This window comes from Trichechus manatus, unplaced genomic scaffold (assembly GCF_000243295.1).
Source record: "Trichechus manatus latirostris isolate Lorelei unplaced genomic scaffold, TriManLat1.0 scaffold00023, whole genome shotgun sequence".
NCBI lineage: Eukaryota > Metazoa > Chordata > Mammalia > Sirenia > Trichechidae > Trichechus > Trichechus manatus.
The window spans coordinates 18,647,958-18,674,822 of record NW_004443959.1 but is presented as its reverse complement, the minus strand read 5'-3'; the positions used below and the strand labels follow the sequence as shown (position 1 = coordinate 18,674,822).

The window sequence follows — 26,865 nt, the reverse complement described above, 5'->3', positions numbered from 1 at the left end:
AGAATGTGCCTCTTAGACAAGCAGATATAAGAGACCAAAGGGGCGGCTTCTGTCCAGAGGTTAGAGGGGAAGGCAGAGAGAGTTAGGAGCTGGTTGAATGTTCATGGGGAATCAGGAGCGGAGGGGAGGAGTGTGCTGTCGCAGAATGGGGTGAGCGGTTGGGGTCTCATAACAATGTATGTTTAAAAAAAAAAAAATTCTGTATGGGAGACTAACTTTAAATGTAAACTTCATTTAATTACATCAGTAAAAAAAAAATTCACCAAATCTGATAAAATCAAAAATGAAAAAGAAAACAAAATCAAAAGTGAGAAGCAATGCATCTTTTCCAATACAAACCTTCACAGCAATCCTGCCACATCCTTAAATCAACTTTAGGAATTTCATCACAGTTACTATATCCATGTGGGAACTCCGCCACTCTGAACACATCCTTTTGTACGCGGGTGATGTTGTCAGAATTGTCGCACAGTATCCTGGCCAGGGATGTCTGCTTGATTTGTGTTAACTGAGCAGGGGAGAGCACCCCAGGGTTTTCATACCATAACCTGTATTTCCCCCAAAAGAAAACAGAACCAAATGAGAAACAAGGAGACTCAAAGACCATAGGTAGCTGAATTAAAATATTCCTCTAAGTTTCACCAACAATACAGAAATCACTCAAACACTGCTCTTACTTCTTACTTATAAGAAAAAAATCTGGACTAAAAACAGTAAATGGCTGGCTATTCTGACTAACTAACTACTAACGGGAATAGACTACTTTTTTAAAACCTGACATGCACGTAAGCTATCTACTGAATTACTGGGACTGTCTCTACGAAAGGCCTGCCATCTGCTTTTCCAGTACTTTAAACTAAAATTGAAGCTTTAAAATCTTGCTATAAGGTCAAATTCCTCTAAACTCTTACAATGGTGTAACTGTATTGGTTTTCAGGAACACAAATATTAAACAAAAGTTCTAATGTGCTGTCAGGCAAGCCCAAATCAGTTAATCACAAAAAATCAGTTATTCACAAGAAATACTACAGAGATAAGGCATTTTCCTCATACTTAGCATGGATGCGGTACCACCACCAAATTATTCCTCTCTCCCAAGTCCCCAAGAAGGACTGTCTTCTCTGTCACGTGTGTGCTTACCTGTCCCCATCTCGCAAGCGTTTGAACTGTGTGCTCAGCAGGCACATGAGCGTGGGCCCAAGCCGGCTACCAGGAACCAAATCTTCCACCATGAGGGCAGGAAATAAATCTATGTTTAATGGTGAGCCATACAACCTACAAAAAAAAAAAACAAAAATCAAAACAAAACCTTTAAAACATGCTGGACAGAGCTCTATCTAATCAAAAAGCAAGTAAGAAAAACTCATTTTTTCTATCACTCTTTTGTATTATTCAGATCTTTACCTCCCGAAGAAAATCCATCTTTATTTCTTTAAATTATCTGTTCATTGTACTTTAAAGAATTTTTCCTACTTTCCAATTTGTTTATTTATAAATGTATCTGTGTGTGTGTATTATATAAAACATATTTATTATGATAAGTTTAGAAAATCCAGGAAATATATAAGGAAGAAAATTAAAACCACACATTTCCTACTATTCAGAATAACCACACTTGGTTACTGGAAGGCGTGTACAGCCTTCCAATCTTTTTTCCACTAACATATGTAACTGCACTTAATACCAGTGTGTACAGCCTTCCCATATTTTTTCCACTAATATATGAACGCAAGGAGCCCTAGTAGAGCAGTGGTTAAAGTACTAGACTGCTAACTGAAAGGTCAGTGGTTCGAATCCACCAGCTGCTCCATGGGAGAAAAATGAAGCAGTCTGCTTCCGTACAGCCTTGGAAACCCTATGGGGCAGTCTACTCTGTCGTATGGGGTCACATGAGTCAGAATCAACTCAGTGGCAATGGGTTTGTCTGGTTTTGTTTTATTTTGGCTTATATGAACACATAAATTATATAAAGCTACAGACACTTATTTTTTAAAGAATAAAATTGAGATTCTACTACATATTGAAAATATACTGGCTATAAAGAAAATCTTTACTAAGCAAAGATAGTACAAAAGACTAAGATAACAAAGTTGAAATGTTTAAGAACAAACATATTCATCAAATTCTTCCAACTCCTTAGAAATACACCCTTAGAAAAAACCGACAACTTCTATTATAAATCATTTTTATCTAATCTTGTATGATATCCACAGTACTCCCCTAGGCAACAGGTGGCTTAGTTTTAATAGCTATTCAAAGTGCCACCATGTTTTTATAAAATATATTCCATAATTCAGGCTGCCCTTTTTTCACGAAGCTCAAATTAGCGATATGGGCTAACAGCTGTAATCAAGACAGAAAGTCTGCTCCTTAACTAACAAGGTGTACAAAGCTTACACGCCCTCAGCGGACATTCCTTGTATGAGTAGAATAAAAAGAGTTTTTTAAAAAAGTAACATTTAAAAAAAAGTTATGCCATTTCTTATATTTATGGTATCATGGAATTATAATTTTGATAAATTGCCAAAAATACATTTATATCCACATATACATTCTGGGAACCCTATGGGGCTATTCTACTCTGTCCTATAGGGTTACTGTGAGTCAGAATTGACTAGACTGCATTGGGTTTTTTGGTTATATTCTGTTTATATTCATATATTGCAAATTCGTTCAGCATAAGCTGTTTTCAACATAAATTTTCGTATAAGAGCCCTGCTGGAGCAAAATATTTCAATCTTATTAAGCTGGCATTTTACATAAAGGTATCCTCCTGATAAAGCTTTAAGTCTTGGTTTTAGCATTCCATCTTTTATGTAACTTAAAAGAGGATTTTATGATGTGACAAAAAATAAAATTCTTGAAAATGCTTTATTAAAAAAACAGTAACATTTAGTTTTTGGAATTAAAATTTAAGAGAAAGATACACTGTTGTGCTATGTTCAATAACATTAATACTGAACTTCCAGCTATAAGGTATCTGTTGTGATTCAGACATAGTTAGAAAGGATCCTGAAGGTCATCTGGTGCAGTGACTAAGGTAGAGTGAGGAGCAGGTGTATGAGGCTCACCCGGGGCCTTTACAAAAACAAAGCAGAACTCTTGTTCCTGGGGCAGGAAGTTCCTTCTCTTTCTGCTCACTCTATCCCCAATTCCAGAAGTGATCCATCATTACAGGATTGGAATGAGCAGATTCTTTAGGTATGTCAGGGATTAAAAACCAAACCAAGTTTAAAGTCTCCACTTTAGTCCAATGTGCTATTTTCATATTTGTGTTCATGGATTAGTGGAAAAAAAGATTGGAAGTCTGGCTATACAAGCTGATATTAAGTGTGGTTACATATATAACCACATTAAGTTTGGTTACATATATTAGTGGAAAAAGAGGTTACGTAGCTTGCAAAAGTTAACACAGCCAGGAAGAGACATAGCTGGCTCAAACCCAAGTAAAATCCTATTCACTTTCCATTCACCTTGTTGCCTTGAAATAAAAAATAAATAAATAAGAATAAAATAATTGGGTCCCAGTAAAATAGATGATAATGACACACTTCACTGAGATCTGTTAAAAAAAGAAACCCCTCTTTCCTTTGAAATTCTTAGAGTTGTCTTTTATCATCATTTAATTTTTCATGTATTTGTGTCTGATTTCCCCAACTGACAACCTCCCCTAATGAATAATGGGTTGACAAAGAAAAAAATAAATTAGTGATATAATATGTGGGAAAATAATATTTAATTTCTGTACCAGGGTGTATAACAAATAACTCAGCATAGCTCCTGAGTCTGCCAGGGACATAAAGTTGGATTGCTAACTCCTTTGAACTTTTTCAAAATAAGTTTGGCAGATGAGAAGAATGACTGGAAAAAGTAATCCATCTCAGTCTGGACAAGAACAAAGGAGTATATTTAAGTGCATAAAAAATAAAGACTGTTCACATAAATCCTAATTAAGTAAAAATTGTGATCAAAAAGGCAGAAAAACAGGTTGAACTGGTAGAATATGTGTATATTTACATAGGCCAGTGATTTAATATTATTATTTCAATGAATATTGAAATATATTAAACTTAGTAGGGCATAATGTTCATTTATTCATAGCTTGCAAAAATTATAAGTGAAAAATCATTTTTGTCTAGAAAACATGGTTCTAACTTCAGTGCCAGTAAATTGGCAAGGATTCAGAAAATATGCTAAGCTAGTCTAAAGCAGAATTTTTTAAGCATTTCTTTTCAAATGAGAATTAACATATTTAAGTATAAAATGAATGACAGAACTAATTAAGTGCATGGACTATGAAGGATCATTACGGTAAAAACTCTAATGAGTAATTATTTTTATTTCCATAAAAGACTGCACCCAAAGAAACTGGTATAAATAGCATGAAAAAAGAAGTTAATGAGCAAAGGACAGACAGGAACAGGCATTTAAAGCAAGAAGAGCTGCTGAATCTCTACACTTTGGGGAACTTTAAAAATATAATGAGTAACCAGATTGTCTCAGCAGTTCCAGGGGAAACGGAGTGAGTTTAAGCCTGGAAACCCCGATCCTAACCCCAGCTCTAGTACTTACTAATGAACTGCATCGTGCTGTGGTCTTTGCTTTTTACCTGTAAAATGAAGGGGTCGCAGGAGGGGATTGTGAGGGTTCCTTTCAGATCTAATTCACCTAAGGCGTTTTTCATCTTCTTAGGAATGGAAACCTACCAAACGGCTTTCTGACTCTGTTTTCCATTGAGACCTAAAATTGTAGGCCAATGAGATTTACTCCCAGAATGGAAATGTTACTGCTCAGAAGACTGTACAAAAGATTTATTGAGGTACAGTCAATGGCAATCACGGAGGATGTGGCTAGAATGGCCTGGACTTGGAGTGACACGGTGAATCCAGGGATAAGTTACCAGCCAAAGCCATCACAGTTGGTTTGTCCAAGGACCCTACTCTGCCAAGGAGCCCTGGCGGCGCAGTGGTTAAAGTGATTGACTACCAACAGAAAGGTCAGCTGTTCGAAACCACCAGCAGCTCCACGGGAGAAAGATGTGGCAGTCTGCTTTATAGCCTTGGAAATCTTATGGAGTTGCCATGAGTTGGAATCTACTCGACGGCAGTGGGTTTGGTTTTGGTTCTACTCTGCCAACACCAAGTTCTAGCTCTTTCTCCCTCTACTCCTGATATGAGTAGGAACCTCTTCCCTGAAGCCCAAAAAATAGTTTCAGTTCTGGTGTTTTTCCATTCAAATAATTCATAGCGACCCCATAGGAAAGGGTAGAACTGCCCCAGAGGGTTTCCAAGGCTGTAAAGCACACTGCCATATCTTTCTCCTGCAGAGCGGTTAGCAGCCGAGTACTTAAGCACTGCGCCACCAGGGCTCCTTAACTTCTTTATTACACAAACAAAAACTTGACTATGTGTAGCTGTTGCTGGTTGTGGTCGAGTCAATTCCAACTCTTGGTGAGCCCATATGTGTAGAGTAGAACTGCTCCAAAGGGTTTTCAAAGCTGTGACCTTATGGAAGCAGATCTCTAGACCCATCTCCTGAGGCGCCTCTGGGTGAGCTGAACCATCAATCTTTTGGCTAGTAGTCACGGTAGTCAAGCGCCTAACAGTTTACAACACCCAGGGTCATATTATTTGTCTTTACAGTCACCAAAACTCGACTGTAAAGACAAATGATCCCAACAAAATACCTACAATTTGAGTGTCTTCTTTTTAACCTGTCGTTTACAAAATAAAGATTTGAAGTCATGACTTCTTTAAAACTCACCTTTTCAGCTTCTCTCGGATTTCAGGATTTTTGATTTCATTTTTCAGATCTTCGAACGTGTACGCTGACGACAGGTTACAGTACACCCGGTAGTCGTGATAGGGAGGGATCCCGTGGTCCCGGCCTCTCTGGATGTTGATGGCGGCCAGGTCCAGGGCCACCGTGTGGGCCATGGAAAAGAGCCTCTCCGTGAGCTCTGTGTTCAGCAGCTGGGAGGGCACGCGCATCTTCCCCGCAACCCCAAACAGGCCTCTGAGAAGCGGGTCGATGCCCCCCTCGTTCACGATTCGGAAGGGAGAGAAAAAGGCTTTGTGAAGAGGTATGTGGCCTTGGGGAATAGGCTTAAAATGCTCATCGAGTCGGTAGAGGATTGGATTGACAAGCGTGTGGCCAAACCTAAAAGCTGCCGTCGCGAAGGCATTGAAGATTCCAGCATTAACGCCGGGGTCGTAGCCTTTATATTCCCCCAGCATCTTCATGCCCACCTCCCCAAGGATCTTAGGAAGCCAGTGCTGATAGGTGATGTGCTGAATCTCCGCACCCACGATTTTCCTTGTCTCGTAATAGATGGTGTCTCCATCCCAGTGGGGATTCAGCTTGAGTAGCTCCGTGGCGATGCGGTTATGCTCCCTAAACCACAGCGTGTGCATGCTGGTCAGGCCCAGCTGCTCATTGGCCCGATGGTCCCCGGCTAAGAAACAAGGAATTGGACTTTCATTTTCATCTCTCATGCATTCAGTCGGCGGCCCCGTTGCAAAAGGAAGCAGTGGCTTTCCAGATCTCTGCACGATGCCCTGTTTCAAAAGCCCCCGGTGGCTGGCCAGATCTCGGATTTCTCGTGCCTCATGATCCGTGCTGCCATACACATTGGACGCATCTATATACGAAGTGAGCTGGTTGATCTGTTCTCGGGGGTAGACGGAGTTCATGAGGAGGGACGTCATGCCGCTGCCACAGACGGGGCTGGATCGCACAAAGAACATGCAGCGGGCACCGTTTCTGACTCTGGGGTCGTTGGGCGGAATCATGACCGAGAAGCAGGGAGGATCGTTACTGCAGACGGAACTACAGTGCTGCCCGTCGGAAAAGCGGGCCTGGCTCAGGGCCACCACCGTGGAGTCCAGGTCGTGGTCGAGGAACTGGCCCCACTGCATGGTCATGTGGGTGAACTGCTCGTCAGGGGTGATGGTTTCCGTCCCTATTAGGGACGTCGATACCAAGCGGGGCATAGGGAGCACGTACCCATTGTAGAGTCGGTTTGGATTAATACCTCGAGGGGTGTTGAATCCATTTTCATACACAGACTTCAATAAGCGTTCAAAAGCAGTCAGAGAGGCCCCCCACATAGGATGCTGCAGATTGTTGCACGTTCCATCGTGGGTCCTGTATTTCTGGTGAAAGCACATATCTGAGCAGTTATTCACTCGCCGGTGGGCCGTGCAGCCAGAGAGGTTAGCGATCAGATTCAGGTACTGGGGGGACACAAGGTCATTATAGTGGTAACCTAAAATGAGACGCAAAAGCAAGGCAAAACTTACTTCCACTGGAAAAGAGGTATGGAACATTGGTCACCCACTCGTTCCTTCTTATCCGTATCCTCTCTGAGCTCTCCGTCGTTTGCCACACTACTGAACCTGGCCTTCCTGTTGGACACTCTCACCTTCTTGTTTAAGTAAAATTGCTTCTTGTCCTATTCTGCTCCTTTTCCTTCTCCCAACTCCAAACGAAGGTGTTCTCTCTGCCTTTCCTGTTCCTCTACCCCATCTCCCTTAGCAATTGAGCCAACCTCATGACATCAGTTACTAACACTAATGGGGACACTTCTCTATTCCATAACTCCAGTCCTGCCAGCTTGCATGAATCCAAGCTTACATATTTTCAACTTCACTTTAAACCACTGCATGTAACTTGCAAATAAAATTCAATTTGATTAACCATAGACAGGCTCCCGCCAAAATCTGCCCATTCTCCACATATCAAGGCCCGTTGCCCAGACATAGATGGTTCAAAACCTCGGTGATCTTTGAAGCTTCATTTCCCTTTGCTCCAATAGCCAATCAATTGCCAACTCCTGTCTTTTATGCCTCCAAAATATTGCTAACAACTGTGCCCTCCTCTCCATCCCTACTGCCATACCCCAGGTCAGATTTCACTACTTCTTGCCTAGAATTCCAGGATCAGCCTCCTAACTGATGGCGTACCACTAACATGCCCTCCACTAACTGATCTATACGCGGTGTTTGGACTAGGCCATTTTCTTCCTAAAAAAGCCTTCAGTCTTTGCCCACTAGTTATGGAAGAAATTCCAAACTTGTTAGCTGGCAAATCACTCCAAATAGATCTTCCTAATTATATCTGCTATTCTTCGCCTTCAAGATATTTGCTCCAGTCAAAAGAACTACTCACTGTTCCCAGGATGGCACACTCTCATGACTATTTCCCTTGCCAATGCCCTTCCCATAAATGTTCCCACATCCAAGTCCTTCTCATTCTTCAGAGCTCCTCCTCTCCGCTCTAATGGCTTCATACACAGGCACACGTTCCTGAGTTCTGAGTCATCGCTGCCACTTCTTTCTAACGTGTCTTAGACTTGACCTACGGCCCTCAAGACCAACTCTGCATACATGTAAAGCAAACAAGAGACAGCCCCCTTACCCTGGTGTCTGTTTAACAAGACGCTTTCTTTGATGTGGGGCACCACGTACTGCAGCAAACTCAAGCATCATGAGCTATTTTAAAATTTGGGGGACAACACAGTGTTGGATACTGGACATCTGATAGACACCTCATGAACTACTAGTTCAAGGCAGCTCAGTTTCAACACGAGATTACACTTCATTCCTTTCAAAGCGGGGTTTTCGGAGGTTGCCCTGATAAAAAGCAAGCACCCCAGGGAAGTCAGTGTGCAATGAGCAATGAGGGTGGCGACGTCCAACCTAACTTCAAGGTTTGGAAAGTTGTGCAGTGTCCACGTACACGTGTCCCATTAGCAAGCGACTGCGGTTATTTAAGAATAAAATAAAATATGATTTTAGCTTCCAAAAAAAGAAAAAATAGCCCCCTTTGGTGTGGAGGAGGTGTCTGAAATCCTCATAATTAAGAATGCAGAAGAGAATGAGAGGTACAGAATATTCACAGGCTGGGGGAGAAACAATTAGAAATGTAATTACTGGCATATCCCCTGAGAACGAAAGTTTTGCCATTGTACGTAACACGCAGGTTTTCCTGGCCACCAGAGCTTTCGGGCTCAATTTGACTTGAAAGGCTTTAGCAGTCCACACTTCCCAAGGACTCAAACAGTGAGCCTGAAATGCCTGGCTCTACTTTCACAGTTTAACTTTTAGGAAGTCTCAGAAAATTCTCAATCTTAAGCATGAGAAGAGCCAAGAAAGGAGACAGCCAAGAAGGAAAATGCTTCCTCTCCAGTTTTCAGTCTGTGGGCTCCATGACAAATCTCAGTAGCTTTCTTCAAGCACTATCATTTTTTCCAAGGCATTTAGCCACAGGTTTAATAACCGACATGCTGCATCTTAGCCGCCAGAGAACAGGCAGTAGCAGTTCTGGGTTCGCTTTCCATGCCTGGCTTTGCTTTATGTCCTTGGACACGGGGCCATGCAAAGCTCAAGACACAGGGCAGGGCATCAACCAACATACATGAGAACACGCACACAAACAAAGCCATCTTTTATGGAACCAGATAAAGAAGTGTTATAAACCAAACCTCCTTATACAATTAGGAAGGCCGACCATCCGCTGTGTGTAAGTAACTTGTAAGAAAATGAGCCTTTCCTTAGGAATTTTGAAAACGTCACTGACCATTTCAGACCACTGTTATTCACTCTAAACGTAATCTGCTTTAAAATACAAGCTATCTCAAATACAGACAATGAATAATGGTTAAAAATATTGAAATGTGAGGAAAAAATACATATCTAAAAATAAGGGAATGGGCTAAACAATTAATTATGACACAGAAAAATGTCCATGACGAACTACAGTGAAAAACTTTTAAATTGTATTATTAAACAGAGTTATTTCATCTCAGTATAGAATCAGTATACACGTGTGCCTAGAGATAAATGCGTGTGTGTGAGATAATCCCATCCCACTCTTAAGCTATACCTGTGCTTAATCTTCCCCCATTTCATTAAGTGTCAACTCCATTCTTCCAACTGCTCATGCAAATCCCAAGTCATTTTTGACTCCTCTCTCTTAACACCTATATTCAAGCTATGAGAAAATCTTGTCCCTTCTACTTTCAAATTACATCTAGAATTTGCAACCACTTTTCACCATATAAGCCTGGTGCGGGCATTCATCATCTCTTAGATTATTTCCTTGACCTACCCTAGTTTTCCTGCATCTGCCTACATCCCTTTCCAGTCTTGTCATACAACAACCTGATACTTTAAAATACCAGTCAAATGATGTTACTGCTCTGCACAAAATCCTCTTGTAGCTCCCCATCTCATGGAGAGCAAAAGACAAAATCCTTGTAATCACCCACCAGGCCCTTAGTGTTTGGGCACATTCAGATCCCTCTGTCCTCATCTCCTATGATTCAACTACCCTTCCTTTTCGTTAGCTCTGTTCCAGCCACACTTCCTGCTAGTTGGTCCTCAAATGCCAAACATGAGCCCACCTCAGAGCCTTTGCTGTTCCTTCTGCCTGGAATACTTTTCCCTCTGATATCTGCACGGCTTGCTTTTGTCAGGTCTTGGCTCAAAAGTCATCTTTTCAGTGAGACATCTGTTGACCAACTTATATACAATGGTAACCCGCATCCCAACCAGCATTCCATATACACTTGTGCTTCTTATTTTTAACCATATCACTTACCATGTGGTAATTATAAATATTGATTTATTGTGTGTTGTCTGTCTCCCCCACTGGAATGTTAGATCTTTGAGGGCAGAGATTTTTTTCTAGATCTCAGTCAGTAACCCACTTGTTTTTTGTTTTTTTTTAAATTTTTTTATTATTATACTTTAGATGAAGGTTTACAGAACAAACTACATTCTCATTAAACAATTAGTACACGTACTGTTTTGTGACATTGGTTCCAACCCCACAACATGTCAACACTCTCCCTTCTTGACCTTGGGTTCCCTACTACCAGATTTCCTGTCCCCTCCTGCCTTCTAGTCCTGGACTTGGTAAGGAAGAAGTGTCAATGACTCTGGACTTACTGGTAAAACACTTGTGTGCTAGAGGGCGGGAGATTAATTCCACAAAAATTCAGGCACCTTCCACTTCAGTGAAATTTCTAGGGGTCCAGTGGTGTGGGGCATGTCGAGACATTCCTTCTAAAGTGAAGGATAAGTTATTGCATCTTGCTGCTCCCACAACTAAAAAGGAGGCAAGTAAAAAAAAATAAGAAATACTAACTTGTTCCATTTAAGTCAACCATTAAGCCATGCTGCACATGGTCCTGAATAAGTTGCAAAGTCCTTTCAAATATTTCTCCTGCTCTTGCTTGTTCGACAGTGTAAGGATCTCTTGGATACCGGAACAAGGCCAGCAAGTCATTCGGAGAGCGAGGACGACTACCAGGAGTTCAGGAAGGAAAAAAAGACAAAAATACAAATCAAATTAAAAAACATTACCGAAGATGGAGATCACTAATGTCCAAAAATATAATTCTTGCTATTTGATATTTCTGTAGCTACCTTTACACAGAGGTGATATGGTGACATACTGTACCTTACTTATCCAAAGCGGAAGGCAGCAAAACAAAAACAGACAAAAACCAAAAGACACTAAAAATAATCACATCAACAGAGAAAAACACAGGTATTCGATTTTCATTAAAATGGAGAAGAACACTTTGGAACTGCTAACAGGAGCTAAACACACAAACGGCTTTCAAAATATTTTTGTTTTTGCCAAATCGTTTATAGTAACAAGCCAAGTAAATGAGCTAACTTTTTTTTTTAATTTGTGAGTCATAGTTCAGCTTCTATTTGGAAAATAGATGTCCTTCTGTTATCTTAACCCCCAGAAAATAGTCAGATGCCCGTGTTGTTTGCGATTTTTAAATGAAAACAGTTTGTTCTTCAGATATAATAGAGGTCAAAATTTTGTATACTAGAATTGCATGCATTTTTTAAGATCCTTAAGCACAGGAATTTGAGGGTAAGAATTCTGTTTAATCTCCACAATACCTGTCAAACAAATGTGTGCGGGTTGAATTGATAGCTCTGTCAACAGTTGCGATTGCTTCAACAATTGATGTGGCTACAAATGGATCTCCAGTTCGACTGACGTCAGGAACTAGGAAAACACGAAGTTGCATATTACCAGGGAAAAAAAAAAACTATAAGTTATTCATTAAATAATGTCTAGACACTACATCATTTAGACTGATGGCACGCTTTTCTCCAAATATTATTTCTATTTTTCAAACCAAAGCTTCAACTATTTTATCACAAATTCTACTGGAAGCTATTTTTAGATGGTATGGAAATTACAGACTTTTTAATTTTTGAAATCATGTGTCACCCTGTAAAAAGACAGGGGAAAAGTAGGTGTAACATAAAACACCGAAGTTCTTATACCAAAGCATGACAGCCTAACGGGTGGTATTAGCTCAGGCCAACCTGGGCGGCAAGACGAGTGAACAGAGGGCAGTCAGTGGTGGTGGTCTAACTTCAGGTGCATTTTGGCTTTTCTTCCTCTATTTCTCCCCTCCACCAACTCATAGGCTACTGCTGTCTAAACAGCCTGTATCTGAACCAGGAACTCTCAGCTGCTGGCCCAAAGGCATGAGAAGCAAGCTTGTTTTGCCCGTTACCCACAAATTCTCTGATGCTACCAGTGTTCTTGGCTCCAAAGCTCTGGAGCTACAAGATAAATGTAGTGAAAATGAAAGCAAAGGTTTCATTCTCTTCGGTCTCGGTCACGGAAGCAGAAGATTTTGGAGTTACTGTTTTTCCTTTCCATCAATTAGCCACCAAACAAGTCTATTCTTTCTTCAGGACATACCCTCATTGACCTGCTTGCCCCATCCCACTGCAAACACGCTAGGCCAGGCCTCCTTCCCTTCACCCTGAGATCATGACAGCAATTTCCCATCTGACTTCTTCCCCTTGAAATGTGCCTGCATGCTCGGGACCAGAATCATATTGCGGATGGAGGGAGACAGTAATGCTTGCCAAATATTCCATGTACTCGCCTACATTTCTCAGCTCCATTAGTTAGAATCAATTCAAAGGCACCTAACAACATTCAGCTGGGCAGGGCCATGTGACTAGTTCTGGCCAATGGGCTGTGAGCAGAATTGCTCTTTCACTTCTAGGTCAAAGCTCTTCATTTCCAGCACAAGACCCCCCCCCCCAGCACTCTCTTCCCTCACTGCAGCAAACTCTAAGGTCTCCCATCACAGTGGTGGGTCCTCCATTGCTAGATCCATCTCTGGATCCCTGAGTGACCATGAAGACAGAGTTGCTTTGCCCCATGTTGGCCATATTGCATGAGTGAGAAGCAAGCCTTTGATGTGTTAAGCCATTGAGATTTTTATGGTTTTGTGTATTATCAAAGCACAACCTAGCTCTGCCTTAAATAATATAGTGCAACTGTATGAAGGCGTGTGTTCAAAATGGAAAGAAATTCATTGCTATTTTTGTTTGTTTACGTTTGGGTTAAGAAGCCCTGTTGGCGCAGTGGTTAAAGCACTCAGCTGCTAGTTTGCTCCGTAAACATTCATCTAAAGTACAATAAAAAAAAATTCTAAAAAAAAAGCACTCAGCTGCTAACCGAAAGGTCAGCAGTTTGAACCCACCAGCCACTCTGTGGGAGAATGATATTGCAGTCTGCTTTTGTAAAAATTTACAGCCTTGGAAACCCTATGAGGCAGTTCTGCTCTGTCCTGCAGGGTTGGTAGGAGTCGGAATTGACTCAACGGCACTGGGTTTGGTTTGGGTTGGGTTATGAAATTGTAGTAGAAATACAAAGAGCAATAATAATAATGATGATGATAGCCAACATCAAATGAGTGTTTACCATGACATTAATACACCAAATAGCCATATGAGCTAATAACTAGTTTTATCTACATTTTACAATAAGGAAACTAAGCCTTAGAAAGAGTACATGACTACCCAAGGTCACAGTCCCTTGACCTACCTTCTAAGCCAGTGCTGTCCAATAAATGCTCTATGGTGATGAAAATGTTCTATATTTGCACATGTGGCTATTGAGCAGTTGAACTATAGCCAGTGCTACAGTTTTAAATTTTAACTGATTCCAATTAATTTACATTAAAATTTAAATAGCCACATGTGGCTAGTGGCTGCCATACTGGATGGCACAGTAACTGTCCTGCTAAATAATTCACCTTTCTTTTATTCCCCCCAAACAGTATTTTTTATCTTATTTATGGAAGAAGTAGTGGGAGTAGCAATAGTAGCAGCAAGAGTAATAATATTGGCCTAATATTTATTACTTCCAAATGTGCCAGGCTTTCCACTGATTAATTTAATCCTCACAACAATCCTATGATGTAGTTTTACTATCACTGTACTTATTTTTACAGATGAGAAAGCCAAGATTTAGAGGCTTGCAAAACCTATCCAGGGCCAACAGTCAGTAAGTGGTGAAGCCAGTATACAAATATGGCCTTGCTCATTGAAAAGAAAATTAAAATAGTGAATAAATTTGAAAATATATGAAAAAAGGACATCAAAACCCTCTGTTCAGTCAATGTTCCTTGGGGGAAAAAGTGTTTGATAGTACTTTTTTTATACATCTTTACAGAATTGTCTATACATATACACATACAGACACATATATCCACCTAATCATAAAAATGGGATCATATTATACGTGGTGGAAACCCTGGTGGTGCAGTGGTTAAGAGCTACAGTTGCTAACCAAAATGTCGGCAGTTTGAATCCACCAGGCACTCCCTGGAAACCCCATGGGACAGTTCTACTCTGTCCTATAGGGTTGCTATGAGTCGGAATTGACTTGACAGCACCGGGTTTGGGTTTTTTTTGGTTTATTATACATGGTATGTGATAACCTGCTTATCTTCATTTAAAACTACATCATGGATACTTTTTTTACATAGATCTACATCATCATTTTCATGGCTCCACACTAATCCCCTTTCAAGACATTATATCATTTACTTAACCAGTCTTCTGTTTCTAACATTTAAACTGCTTCCATCTTAAACACACACACAATTTACCCTTTAGTCCCCTGAAGATAATGTCCCATTTCTATTTTCCTCTTCTCATTTATTTTTCACTTAATGCTTGTAATGCAACAAGAGCTTGCTATGTAAAACAACTCCCTTCCAACCAATCTTTAATTCTTAGCTACTGAATGGGCTCTTGCCAGGTCACCAACAATGCGCATCTTCATGAGCTTAATGTTATTTTTTTTCCATCATCACCACTCTGTTGAAAATGACCTTATGGAAACATTTCCTTCACTTGACTTCTGAGATACACGTCCTTCTGGTTTTCCTCCCGCCTCACCAGGACTCCTTTTTCGTCTCAGTGTCTCTCTTGCACACTCTTGCTCTATCTTTCTTCTTTTGACCGACAGGTACACAGAGTTTGATTAATTATAATCTTTGCTTCCTCTTGCATTCTGATTGCTGACCCATTTTGAGGTGTCTTTTTGCTGGTTTTTCTTCCCTTGCTGGAGAACTCCAGGGCATAATAATCGTGGTTTCATCTATCTACAGCCTCCTCCTAGGTGATTTCATTTAATCCCATGGTTTTAATATTCTCAGATTTATATCACCAGCCCTGATCTTTCCCTTGGGCTCCAGACTCATATACCCAACTGCTTACTCAGGCATTTCAAACTTACCGTGTTCAAACAGAACTTGTGATTCTCATCTTCCCCTAAACTGGCTCCTAGCCTAATCATCCCTATCTCCTAATAAATGGCACCCAAACAGCTCAGGCAAAAACCCAAGTGTGATTCTCGATTCTACTTTCCCACCCTCTGAGAGTTCACCCATTAGCCAGTCCTGTCAGATCTGCTAGGTAATATGTCCAGAATTCAGTCAATCAATGCTGGTGTAAGCCACTAACTTCTCTCACTTGGACTAGAATCTCAATCTCATTTTCTTCTTTCACACTTAACCCCTTGCAACCTTTTACTCATAGTCAAGGTAATGCTTTAGAAATATAAATTGACTTACAGCACTCCCCTGCTCAGAACAGTCCAATGACTTCCAATTATAATTGGAATACAAATCAAGTTCCATAGCATGGCCAGCAAGGCAGACAAGATTGGCCATTTCCTCTCCAACCTTATCTCCCACCACTGTTCCTCTCACAGAGGGCTATTGCTCTCACCACCCTGGCTGTCAGCTTGTTCTGAGGACATTATACGCACTATTCCCTTTGACCAGATTGTTCCTCCTCAGTCTCCACGTGGCTTCATTTTCTCATAACTTACTTATTCAAGGAGGTCTTCCTTGACCATTCTATCTAAAAGAGACCTCCTCCATCTCTCTCTACCACTAGGGGAGCTAGGAAGATTTCTACAAAAGGGGATAGCTGAGCATGAAGGGGCTTACCTGGTGTTATGGATTGAATTGTGTCCCCCAAATATATGTGTTGTAAATCCTAACCCCTATACCTGAGAATAGGTTTTCTTTGTTACGTTAATGCGGCAGTGTTCATGTAGGGTGTGTCTTAAGTCAATCTCTTTGGAGATATTAAAGAGCAGATTGAGCAAGCAGCTAAGCAAGCAAGCACAGACGGGAAGACAGATGCCACGTCACATGAGATCTCCACGGAACCAAGAAACAAGCTGAAAAGAGACAAGGGCCTTCCTCCAGAGTCAAAAGAGAGAGGAAGGTAACAGAGAGGGGGCTGGCACCCTGAACTGAGACTTCTAGCCTCCTAAACTGTGAGAAAATAAATTTCTGTTTATTAAAGCCACCCACTTAAGGTATTTCTGAATAGCAGCACTAGAAAACTAAGACCCCCAGTGATGTTAGGTATTTCAGCATAGGAAGAAGCATGAGCAAAGGCAAAGTGTCACACAGGGCATGGATGTTCTAGGAGGCATGGGCTAAAACTAAGGGTACAGAGAGAGCTGGAGAGATGGAATATGCAATTGGTGACATGTGGGTTGGGGCACATTGTAAAGACTTCATGCAAAGTTAAAGGGTTTGGATTTTACCCTAGTATTAACAGAAAGCATGGAGCAATAGGGTAACACGTAATGAGATTTATTTTTGTAGAAAGATGCCTCTGGAGGTAATGCGCAGATATACTAGAATGGCGTGAGGCCTGTTGCAGTAACCTGGACAAAATACAACAAGCACCTAGCTAGCGTATGACAGTGGCAGGGGCGTAGAGGATGGAAGAGGGAATGCGACACGGAAGTGGAATCAGCATGATTCTAGGACTATTGGTTGGCCTCAGGGAAAGGGAACGCCTGATGATTATTTAGAGGACCTAGTACACCCCAGCAGTGTGCATGGCCATACCCAGTATAAAGAAAAAGCACAGCTGAGGAGCATGGAATTTTTTTTTACATCAATAACTGTATCACTTTTGCCAAATGAGGACTATAAATTATATACTTAAACGTTACAGGATTTGAAGGACCACTAAACTAAACCACCAAATGACTGAGCAAGGAAAACTCTACTGAGTGAACAGACCACAGGGGTTTGCAGAACCTCAGAAGAGCAGAGAGAACGAGGGCCTGGGAGAGTGAGCCTGGCCATGTAACTGACTGAGCTGTACAAGGCTGGGCAGCCTTCTCCACCTCTCCAGGCCCTTGGTTTCCTCACTCGTAAGTTAAGAATGTGTTCTCTTCTAAAAAATTCTTAAAATTCTCCGCTAATTAAACTGCCATCACGTTGGAAGGCTGTGCATTTTCTTTCAGTTGTCTCTGGTATCATTTAGGTTAAATGTTTTATGCAAGTTATAAGACACACTGGGAGCACGTGTAATCTTACCATTGACACTCAGGACCATACTAACTGAGGCAGAGCCAATGGTGTTCCGGGCCACACACTCATAGCGTCCTGCATCCGCGGGTCCAACGTCATTGATGGTCAAGAATCCCTCGGGGTTAATATGGAATTTTCCACTTTCTGTTACCTGAACCCCATCCTGGAACAAAATGAATAAGAGTAACAATCAGAATCAGAATTAGGGTTTGTTTTTTTTTCAGGGGGAGAGAGGCAGGAATACCATTGATTAGGCCTTCGCAAATGGAAATGTCTTAAGGGGTTGTGCTCAGATCTCTCCAAAATTAGAAACAGAGTGAAGTTTAATACAATTCGACCAACACCAGTTCAGTGGAATAAACTTTCTGAAGCACTTACCCTTTGCTGAGGCCAAAGCTGGATGGGAAAGATACAGAGAGGAATAAGACAGACTGTACTGGAAGGAATTTTCCAGGAGAGTGGTGGTGGTGGTGGTGGTGGTGGTAGGGGCAAGGGAGGACCCAAATGGTAACCTCAATAGGATAAATGCATAGGATAGGATAAAATAAGAATGCAAGAGGGGCAATGGAAGCAAAGGCCTCTAATACAACCTGTGAAATGCTTCCTGAAAGAGATGACACTAGAGTTGAGACTTAAAAGACGATTCAGAGCCAAAGAAAGAACAGGTGAGTGTTCCAGGCAGAGCAAGGACAAACGCACAGCAGAGTATGCAGAAAGGAAGCCATGCGTGGTTCTGGTAGAGACTAAGAGGTAAGGCAGGCTGGGAGATAAAGCTAGTGGGTGGGCAGGGGGCAGGCACAGAGGCCCTTATACTCCATGCTTCAGAATTTGCACTTGATTCAGTGGGTGATGGGAACCATTAAACACAACCATCTCCGATCATTTCATATTAAAGCACTTGTTTAAATTTTTTAAGTTAAGAATTTTTGCATCGGGCTTAATAAAAAACAAACATAAAAAACTAAAACAACAACAATGAAACCCTTCTTGACTCTATGGATTATGGGACCTCGGATCTAATAACGGGTTTTTCTTTGCTTTTGTCACTGAGAAGGATGTGAAAAGGGCAATGTTCAGAGTCTGGTTGTTTTGTTTTTGTAAGTCAGGATACCCTTGGAATTTCTTCAACTCAAAGTGTACAATTGGAACTTTTTTTTTTCCTGGTATATAAAATCTGTAGAAGAAACAGGCAGGTATTAGCTCCCCTCACTTAATAAAACTTCCCACAGCAGCAGTAAAGTCTGAATGGCTCTTCTGTACTCTGTAGACATGCAGCACCCAAGATTTATTACCTTATTCCATGTTATTACTGGCTCAGGCTCGCCCTGGGAACTGCATGGAATCTGGACATTGGTGCCAACTTCCACTGTCATATCACTCGGAATGCTGGCAAACACTGGGGTAACTAGAAGGCAAGGGACATGCAACTGATAAATATGAAGAAACCATGAAAACTTGAAACTCATACCAAAAAAAAAAAAAGCTAAAAGCAAAAGCACCCTTTCCCTCCATCAGGCCAGATCAATAGCTCTGAGAACTACTTCAGCACGGTATCAGGCCCTTTTTCTAATCTAACTGCTTCTTCACAGAGTGACTAAGCTAAAAGGGACCAAGGGATCATCTGCCCAACTACTCACCCTATAACCCAACCCCCTCGCAACATGAGCTCCAGTGTTTGAAGAGCACAGTCAACACTAACTCTTCCCCGTTCATGAGCTAACAGCCCCAGTGCCTCTGACATGGCCTGAAGATCCGCCTTCGCTGAGTTCTCCCAGCACCTCCCACACCTTCGTCTCCCACTCCCACCCACCACCCACACCCTGTGGAGCCATGGCTGCTGGGGACAGTTTCCCAGCACATGCTGAGGAGCGTAATGAATTCTGCAGAGAGTTTGATTAGAGGAAGAAGATGCATAGTTAGACAAAAGTAGTCTTTTCTCTTCTGAGAAGTTAAGAACCTTGGCTAAATATGATAAGGTTCTGGGTGGTTTTTTAAATCAGTTCCACGGGATGTGTTCTTTCCTTGAACAAGCCGAGTGTTTTTAGCTGCCCCAAATCCTATCAAGTCAGGAATCACAATGGCAAACCTCATAAACCCAGAGCCAACAAAGCCAGGTTGAGTTTTCAGCAATCTGTTGATAAGAGACAAGAGGGGAACCTTATCTCAAAGTCCCAAAGCGTTTCACATCTCAACAAAGAGCCAGGATGGAATTCAAATACCTTAATCCCACCTCACTCTTCGCTCCCCGCCCCCCACCTCACAGGTCTGACTTTCAGTACAATGGGCTCTGGGTTATAAAGCAGCCTTGGCCACCTCATTTCTAGGGGCCACCTGGGCTTTAGCAGTCAGCCCTTGGATACAGTACTGAATCTTCTTTATCCTGACTTCATCAAAAAAGATATGAGGCAGCTGAAAGTCTTCTAGAACACGCTAGATAAAACAGCCAAACAGCACATCCAAAAAGGACAAAGAAAAAGCAGGAATCAAATCATCAGACGGCAAACAGGAGAAAAACCCAACTGGACCTCGAGGAGCTGCTTTACTAAACCCTCTGCTATCTTAGAAAAGATACTTATGAAACAACCCTCTTCTAAAGTAATATTAATTACCAAAGTCCATCTAAAAAACTGATTGGTTTCACTTTAACAAGTCGGCCTTATCAGAGTTAGGTTCAAGCATCCTTAAAAAAATAATAAATCTTTTCACTAGCTAAAGTGAAAGAGATCTAATGCTTTTTAAACACTTTAGGAATACAAGTATAAGTGACAGTGAAAAAATACAAAAAGACAAGGGTAAGATCCTTCTAATTAACAGTAAAATTAATGTCAGAAGTTATCAGAACAAATCCATTGAGTACAATATAAAGGAATGATCAAATGACCCGGACACGTACCTCTCGGCTGCACGGTCAAATGTGCCACAACCCTCTGGGAGCCAATGATGTTGACAGCCTGGCATTCATACTGGCCCTGATCATGAAGGGCCACTCCGGAGATCCTCAGCATGCCCGTCGAAAGCACCAGGTGCCGTCTGTCTACAGAAAGCTGACTCCCTGAAATGCATGGGTATTATTTGAGTTATTATTTCCCCTCTACAGTACACAATTGATTGTTCATGTTAATTAAAGGTAAAAAAAATAATAATAATCAAACCAAACCCGATTCTGACTCACAGCGACCCTAGAGGACAGAGTAGAGCTGCCCTGTAGGGTTTCCAAGGGGTGGCTGGTGGATTTGAACTGCTGACCAAGCTCTTAACCACTGTGCCACCAGGGCTCCTAATTAAAGGTAGGAGGTGAAAAACTCAGGGATTAAGGAGGAATTTATCTGAGAGCATGTAAAGCATGTCTGGCAGTATGAGCTATAGCATGGAATAATTTACTCTAGCTCCTCCCCCAGTAAGCGAACAATTCATTCAGCAAACATTCATTAAATGTCCTTATGCTAAGCTATACGTAAGCTGTGTGCGACCAGCACAGGCATAAATAAAACACAGTGTCTGACTCCCAAGTAACTCACAGTAAGGCAGATGGAAGGGACAGACATGACAGAGCACCGTGAGCCATGTGCGAAGTAAGAATAAACCAGGATCATATGGGGACTCAGAGAGTGGGCTTCAACACAGAGCCTGTATTTGTTCCTTGTATTTGTGTCCCAGAGGAGGGAGGAGGGGAGAGGAGATTAAAGAAGCCTAGGATCAGCAATCTTTTACCTCCTTTAGTCCACGCAATGACTGGCTGTGGATAGCCCTTTGCTTCACACTGGAAATCAACTGTCTGGCCCTCGATAACAGTTCTGTCTTGAGGGATCACAGTGAACTGAGGAAGAGCTTCAGGAAGTGAAAACATCAAGACACACAAGTCAAAAAAACAGCAGCAGGTAAAAAATGGTACACATCAAAGCTAACATTAGCAAGTCTTCTTCACCCTAGGGAAGCACACTCATTAGCAACAAGAAAAGGATCAGACTTATAACAGGACATCTTACTGCTGAACACAGGATTGGTGAGAAGGTAAGAATGGAAAAGACACTTAAAAGTCAAAGACAAAGAAAAACAAAGAATTTCAAGCTATGGGTGTTTTCGTAGCATGATACCAAAAAAGTGTCCAAAATGACGTGGCAGAAGTCTTTAAAACTTTTTAAAACATTAAAAAAAAATACTCCCAGCATTTTATGTCCAAAAATTTGTCCCAGCAAAGCATTCAAAGGTGCATACAAGGCATATTGATTAATTCAGTCTATGTGTGTGCAAACACACGTTCATTTATTCCGCAAGTATTTATACGTGCCAGGTGCTTTAGTTGCTAGGGATACATCAACTGGAAAAAATGAAGACCCTGTAATAATGGAGCTTCTGATCAAAAAAAAAAAATCACCAAGTCATATCTAATAAGTCAAATGGTGGTAGTGCTACTGATAAAAACAAAGCAACGGAGAGCGAACATGGAGTACTAGGATGTGGATGGAAATCGGGTCAGAGGTTGCTTACAGAGTGGGTGGAAATAAAACAAGAGGGCAAGCCATGTGGATACACTGTGAAAAATTAAATGTCTTTCCTTTGATTGATACTTACCTTGTACAATGATATAAGCTGTGGCATGGATGCTATCGATACTGTTGGATGCAAAACAGGTGTACTCCCCACTGTCTTCCTGTATGACGTTTTGTATATAAAGGCCACCAGATGGAGTGATATTTACTCGAGGATCAATCGGTAAAGGTGTTCGATCGCCTTTTGTCCAGCTGATGCGCGGTTGAGGGTGACCTGTAGCACTGCATTCCAAAGTGACACTTTCCCCAACCAACACTTCTGTGTTCTGTGGCTGTATTACGAACGTGGGTCGAGCTGTCACAATTTTTTTTAAAAAATCTGAATTAATGTCTACCAGTTTAACAATAGCTCCTTCCTTGAATTTTTCTATTTTAAGGCTCCTCACTCTATATAATTTACCTCCAAAACTAGCAAAACTAACAGAAAATCTAGTCGTATGCTTTTCTTTCTTTCCTTTTTTAAAGAATTGTGCAGACAATAAAAATGGTTCACTGCCTTATGTCAAACAAAATGTAGGTAACCTGTAAGCAATAAACAATTATGATTCACTGGTAAGAGCCAAATTTTTTTCTTTGCATATTTACTTGACTCTATTGAAAAGTCTAACATTTGTTCATTCTAAATGTGTTATGGAAATCTTGCCAATTTTTCTTATTGACCCAAAACACTGTTTCTAAAGGCAAAGGCATTCAGAGCATACAAAACACTACGTTTCACGCACAAAAAGAAAAATGCAAATTAAAACTATATTGAGGTAATATTTTTCAACACTGAATCTAGAAAACAGTCATACATTTACTAATGGATTTTGTGGATGAGTTTATGCAAAGACAGGACTCTATTAGGCGAATATTGACACGGCCAGTCTGGAGAGTAATGTGGCCATATATATATAAAAACTAAAAATTACTGTGACCCTTTACCCAGCTATTACACTTCTAGGCATTTATGCCATAGATATTTTTACATGCATGTAAAATGACATGTGTACAGGTTATTTTTTCCCCCATATTATTTCTTAAGGTCAACAACCCTTATCCACAATTCTGAAATCCAGAAATCACATGTTTTTTCATAACTTACTTGTTCGCAAAACTTGACATGATCTGGCATGAGGCTGTTTAGAGTCTTTCTTTATTCCACTTACTGTGACTATTGATATAGTTTGCTATAGAATATTATTATACTGATTATCAAAGAGTACCCAAGACTCTGCTGACAATATAAGTTATTAGATGGATAACGCACTATTTTACCCTTCTAAGGTAACTTCTCAAAATTCTTAATTTCACTTGACATCTGGCCCAAAGGATTTTGGATAAAGGAATGTGGACTTGTGACAGCAAGTGTTTTGGGAAAAAATGTAATGTACTCCAAAAGAGAACTAGTTAAATAAATTATATAAATTTTAGAACTCTTGGGTGATAAAAGACATGTTAAATATTCCCTATATATACATCTATATAATGGAATTCTATGCAGCTATAAAAGAGAAAACTATTTTAAAAAATTTGTGTATTAAAATGAAAAACTGGAAAAATTTTTAAGATATGGCAAGTTAAGAAAATGACTTGTCTTGCAAGTGCTTTAAATTTTTCTAGAAGGATGAGGAAGCCATTATTAGTAATTTGGGAGCTGCGGGGTGGAATGTGAACTGAGTGGATGAGAGAAATTACCATGAGGGAGATTGTTCATGTTTTTATATTTGTTAACGTTAAAACCATATTAATCAAATATCTAAGTAGAATAAATAATAAAAAATACATAAATGACATTTAATTTTAGCCTTGCTAGCAATAGGGCAAACTAGAGACTGTGAAGTTACTCACAGAGATAAGTAGAGTATCAGTCAAAATTTGCTTTGAGGGCATCTGCAGAACCTTGTAATTCTAAATTTGGCATTAACTAGCCTTAAGGGACATGAAAGACAAGAGACAAAGATCAGGACCTGTCCAAGATGAGGCGTCAAACAGAGTCCTATGTAAAGCTGGGTCCCCAAAGTGCCATAACATCAGCATGAGAAAGTACTAGAAATAAAGTCAACTCCCACCTACTCCCCACCCAGGGGACTATGCTGAATAGAAAGGGAACTAGATCTCATATAGGTTTTCTTAACTAAAAGCTGATCCCCGCGTGGGTTTGCTGCTTCACCCTACATTAGACGGAAGGAAGGTAACCTGCAATGGAAGAGCTAAGATGCAGGTAAAAATAAAGAGCCAAAAAGCGCTAAGTATATGGCTACATCTAGACAAACATTCAGAGAACAAAATAACAATAATGTTTTATAAGTTGAAAAAAAAAAACACCCAAGTAAACTAGAAGGGATGATTGTGTTTGGGGGAGAAAGATAAAGATAGTAACTTTAGACTTTGGCAATTTAAGAATGCATACAAAATTTTCTAGGATAACTACTAAAATAATAGAATTTGAGTATATGACTTCCAAACTAGTAGTGGGAAATGGAAAATAAAAAATAATTTTTCCAAAACACAGCAAGAAACATAGAAAACTTTGGACATAGAGCCAAAAATAAGATGTAGATTTATAAATCTAAATATATCGGTAATTGCAATACATATAAATGGGCACACTTTAAGAAAATGATTGTCAGTCTGAATTTTTTAAATTTAGCTCTATATTGTGTATAAAAAACACATTCAGACTGTATGGATACAGAAAGGTTCAGAGAAAAACAGTGGGAAAAAATATACTAGACAAATACTAATCCAAAGAAACGTATTTCCTCTGCATTAAACCAAATTCACTTTAAGGCTCAAATAAAGGTAGAAGTGTTAATGATAAAGAGTTTAATTCACCAGGAAGATGAAAACTACAAACCTTTATTCCCTCAATACAGAGCTTCAAAATACATAGTGTATTTAACCCTTTATGACCCATGAGATTCACAAGTCACCCTCTTATTATTACTATAGAATATTACTACAGTCTATGACAGGGGTTGGCAAACTTTTTCTGTAAAGGGCCAGACAGTATATATTTAGGCGTTATTGCCATTACTCAACTCTGCCATTATAACACAAAAACAGCCATAGACAATCCATAAATGAATAAGTGTGCTCGTGTTCCAATAAAACTTGTTACAGACACTAAAAAGTGAACTTTGTATAATTTTATGTGTCATAAGATGTTACTCTTAATTTTTCAACCACTTAAAAACGTACAAATCATTCTTAGCTTGGCTGTCTTGGAAAAACAAGGGGAGGGCTAGTTTGGACCCCCAAAGTGCAGTTTGCCGACCCCTGGGCTAGGTTGTTGGGTTTCTAAATGGCTGATTCCCTCTCCTTGTAGTGACTGTACACTGGATTGCAGGAGAAAGTTGATGTGTATATTAGAGACCTATATCAACATGCTCAGATTAGTAAATTAAATAAGGTGGCGCAGTGGTTGAGAGCCCGGCTGCTAACCAAAAGGTTGGCAGTTCGTATCCACCAGCCACTCTTGGAAACTCTATGGGGCAGTTCTACTCTGTCCTATAGGGTCGCTATGAGTCGGAATCAACTTGACAGCAATGGGTTTTTGGTTTGGTTGTTCCTAAGAAAGAAATTTCCGATCAAAAGGCGTTAAATTTTGGAACTCTTGAGCCATAGAAGGCATGCTAACTATTCCTGTTCAGAGACCAATTAACCTACTAACATAACTCTCCTAAATATTTTTTGATTATTCTCCATTGTTCCATAGCATATACTTACAGTACTGAATCATTTTCTTCACTGTTTTGTGGGTTTTTTCATTCGTTACACAGAGAATACAATCTCCTTATATAAAGAGCTGTGTCTTTTCTTTGCATAAGTTTATAGTACTCTGAACACCCAGAAAAAAAGCCAACTTTGCAAGATGCTAAATATCTTGCGTTAAACTTGTAGAAATACACTTAATCAAGAACTTTGATTCAACAGCAATATCTTCCTTTTGCTTTCCTCTGAACTGAAATTTCGTAGCTAGGAATTCTCATTCATTAATAAATATTTATTGACTCTATACTTGGAGCCCTGGCAGCACAGTGGTTAAGAACTTGGCTGCTAACCAAAAGGTCAGCAGTTCGAATCCACCAGCCACTCCTTGGAAACCCTATGGGGCAGTTCTACTCTGTCCTATAGGGTCACTATGAGTCGGGATTGACTCAGTGGCAACGGGTTTGGTTTTTGGTATACTTGGATGTACCAAGCAATACAAAGCTTGTTGTTGTTGTTATGTGCCGTTGAGTTGATTCAGACTCATAGCAACCCTACAGAAAGAACAGACCCATAGGGTTTCCAAGGAGTGGCTGGTGGATTTGAACTGTTGACCCTTTGGTTAGCAGCTCTTAACCACTGTGCCACCAGGGCTCCAATACAAAACTAAGACTAGTCTTTAAGGAGGTAAAAATTTAAACAAACAAACAAAAAAATGCCACAAAACTACTTATAATGCCATCTGGTAGGTTTTGTAATGGCCTAACATATAAAATACAAAGGAAACGCAGAGCGGAGAATGATTTATTACACAGTAGATGAAGTCAAGGGCAGAGAAGAAAGCTGCACAGAAGCTACAACTGCACTTGGCCTCAAAGAATGACTTGGACTCTGCTGGCCTACACACCCGGGAATGACCCGCAG

At 40.5% G+C, this 26,865-nt stretch overlaps 1 protein-coding gene across 1 annotated transcript in view; it reads right to left on the bottom strand.

Moving 5' to 3' along the window:
* Positions 1-26,865, bottom strand: part of PXDN (peroxidasin) — a 137,566-nt gene that overhangs the window by 15,250 nt on the left and 95,451 nt on the right. Inside the window, exons 11-20 of the mRNA XM_004373104.2 lie at positions 22,271-22,543; positions 21,410-21,526; positions 20,592-20,750; positions 18,991-19,103; positions 17,705-17,861; positions 11,928-12,036; positions 11,152-11,309; positions 5,764-7,267; positions 1,141-1,275; positions 340-548 (exon numbers count right to left, since the gene is read on the bottom strand). Coding sequence (XP_004373161.1) covers positions 340-548; positions 1,141-1,275; positions 5,764-7,267; positions 11,152-11,309; positions 11,928-12,036; positions 17,705-17,861; positions 18,991-19,103; positions 20,592-20,750; positions 21,410-21,526; positions 22,271-22,543 — 2,934 coding nt within the window. The remainder of the gene's footprint in view (positions 1-339; positions 549-1,140; positions 1,276-5,763; positions 7,268-11,151; positions 11,310-11,927; positions 12,037-17,704; positions 17,862-18,990; positions 19,104-20,591; positions 20,751-21,409; positions 21,527-22,270; positions 22,544-26,865) is intronic.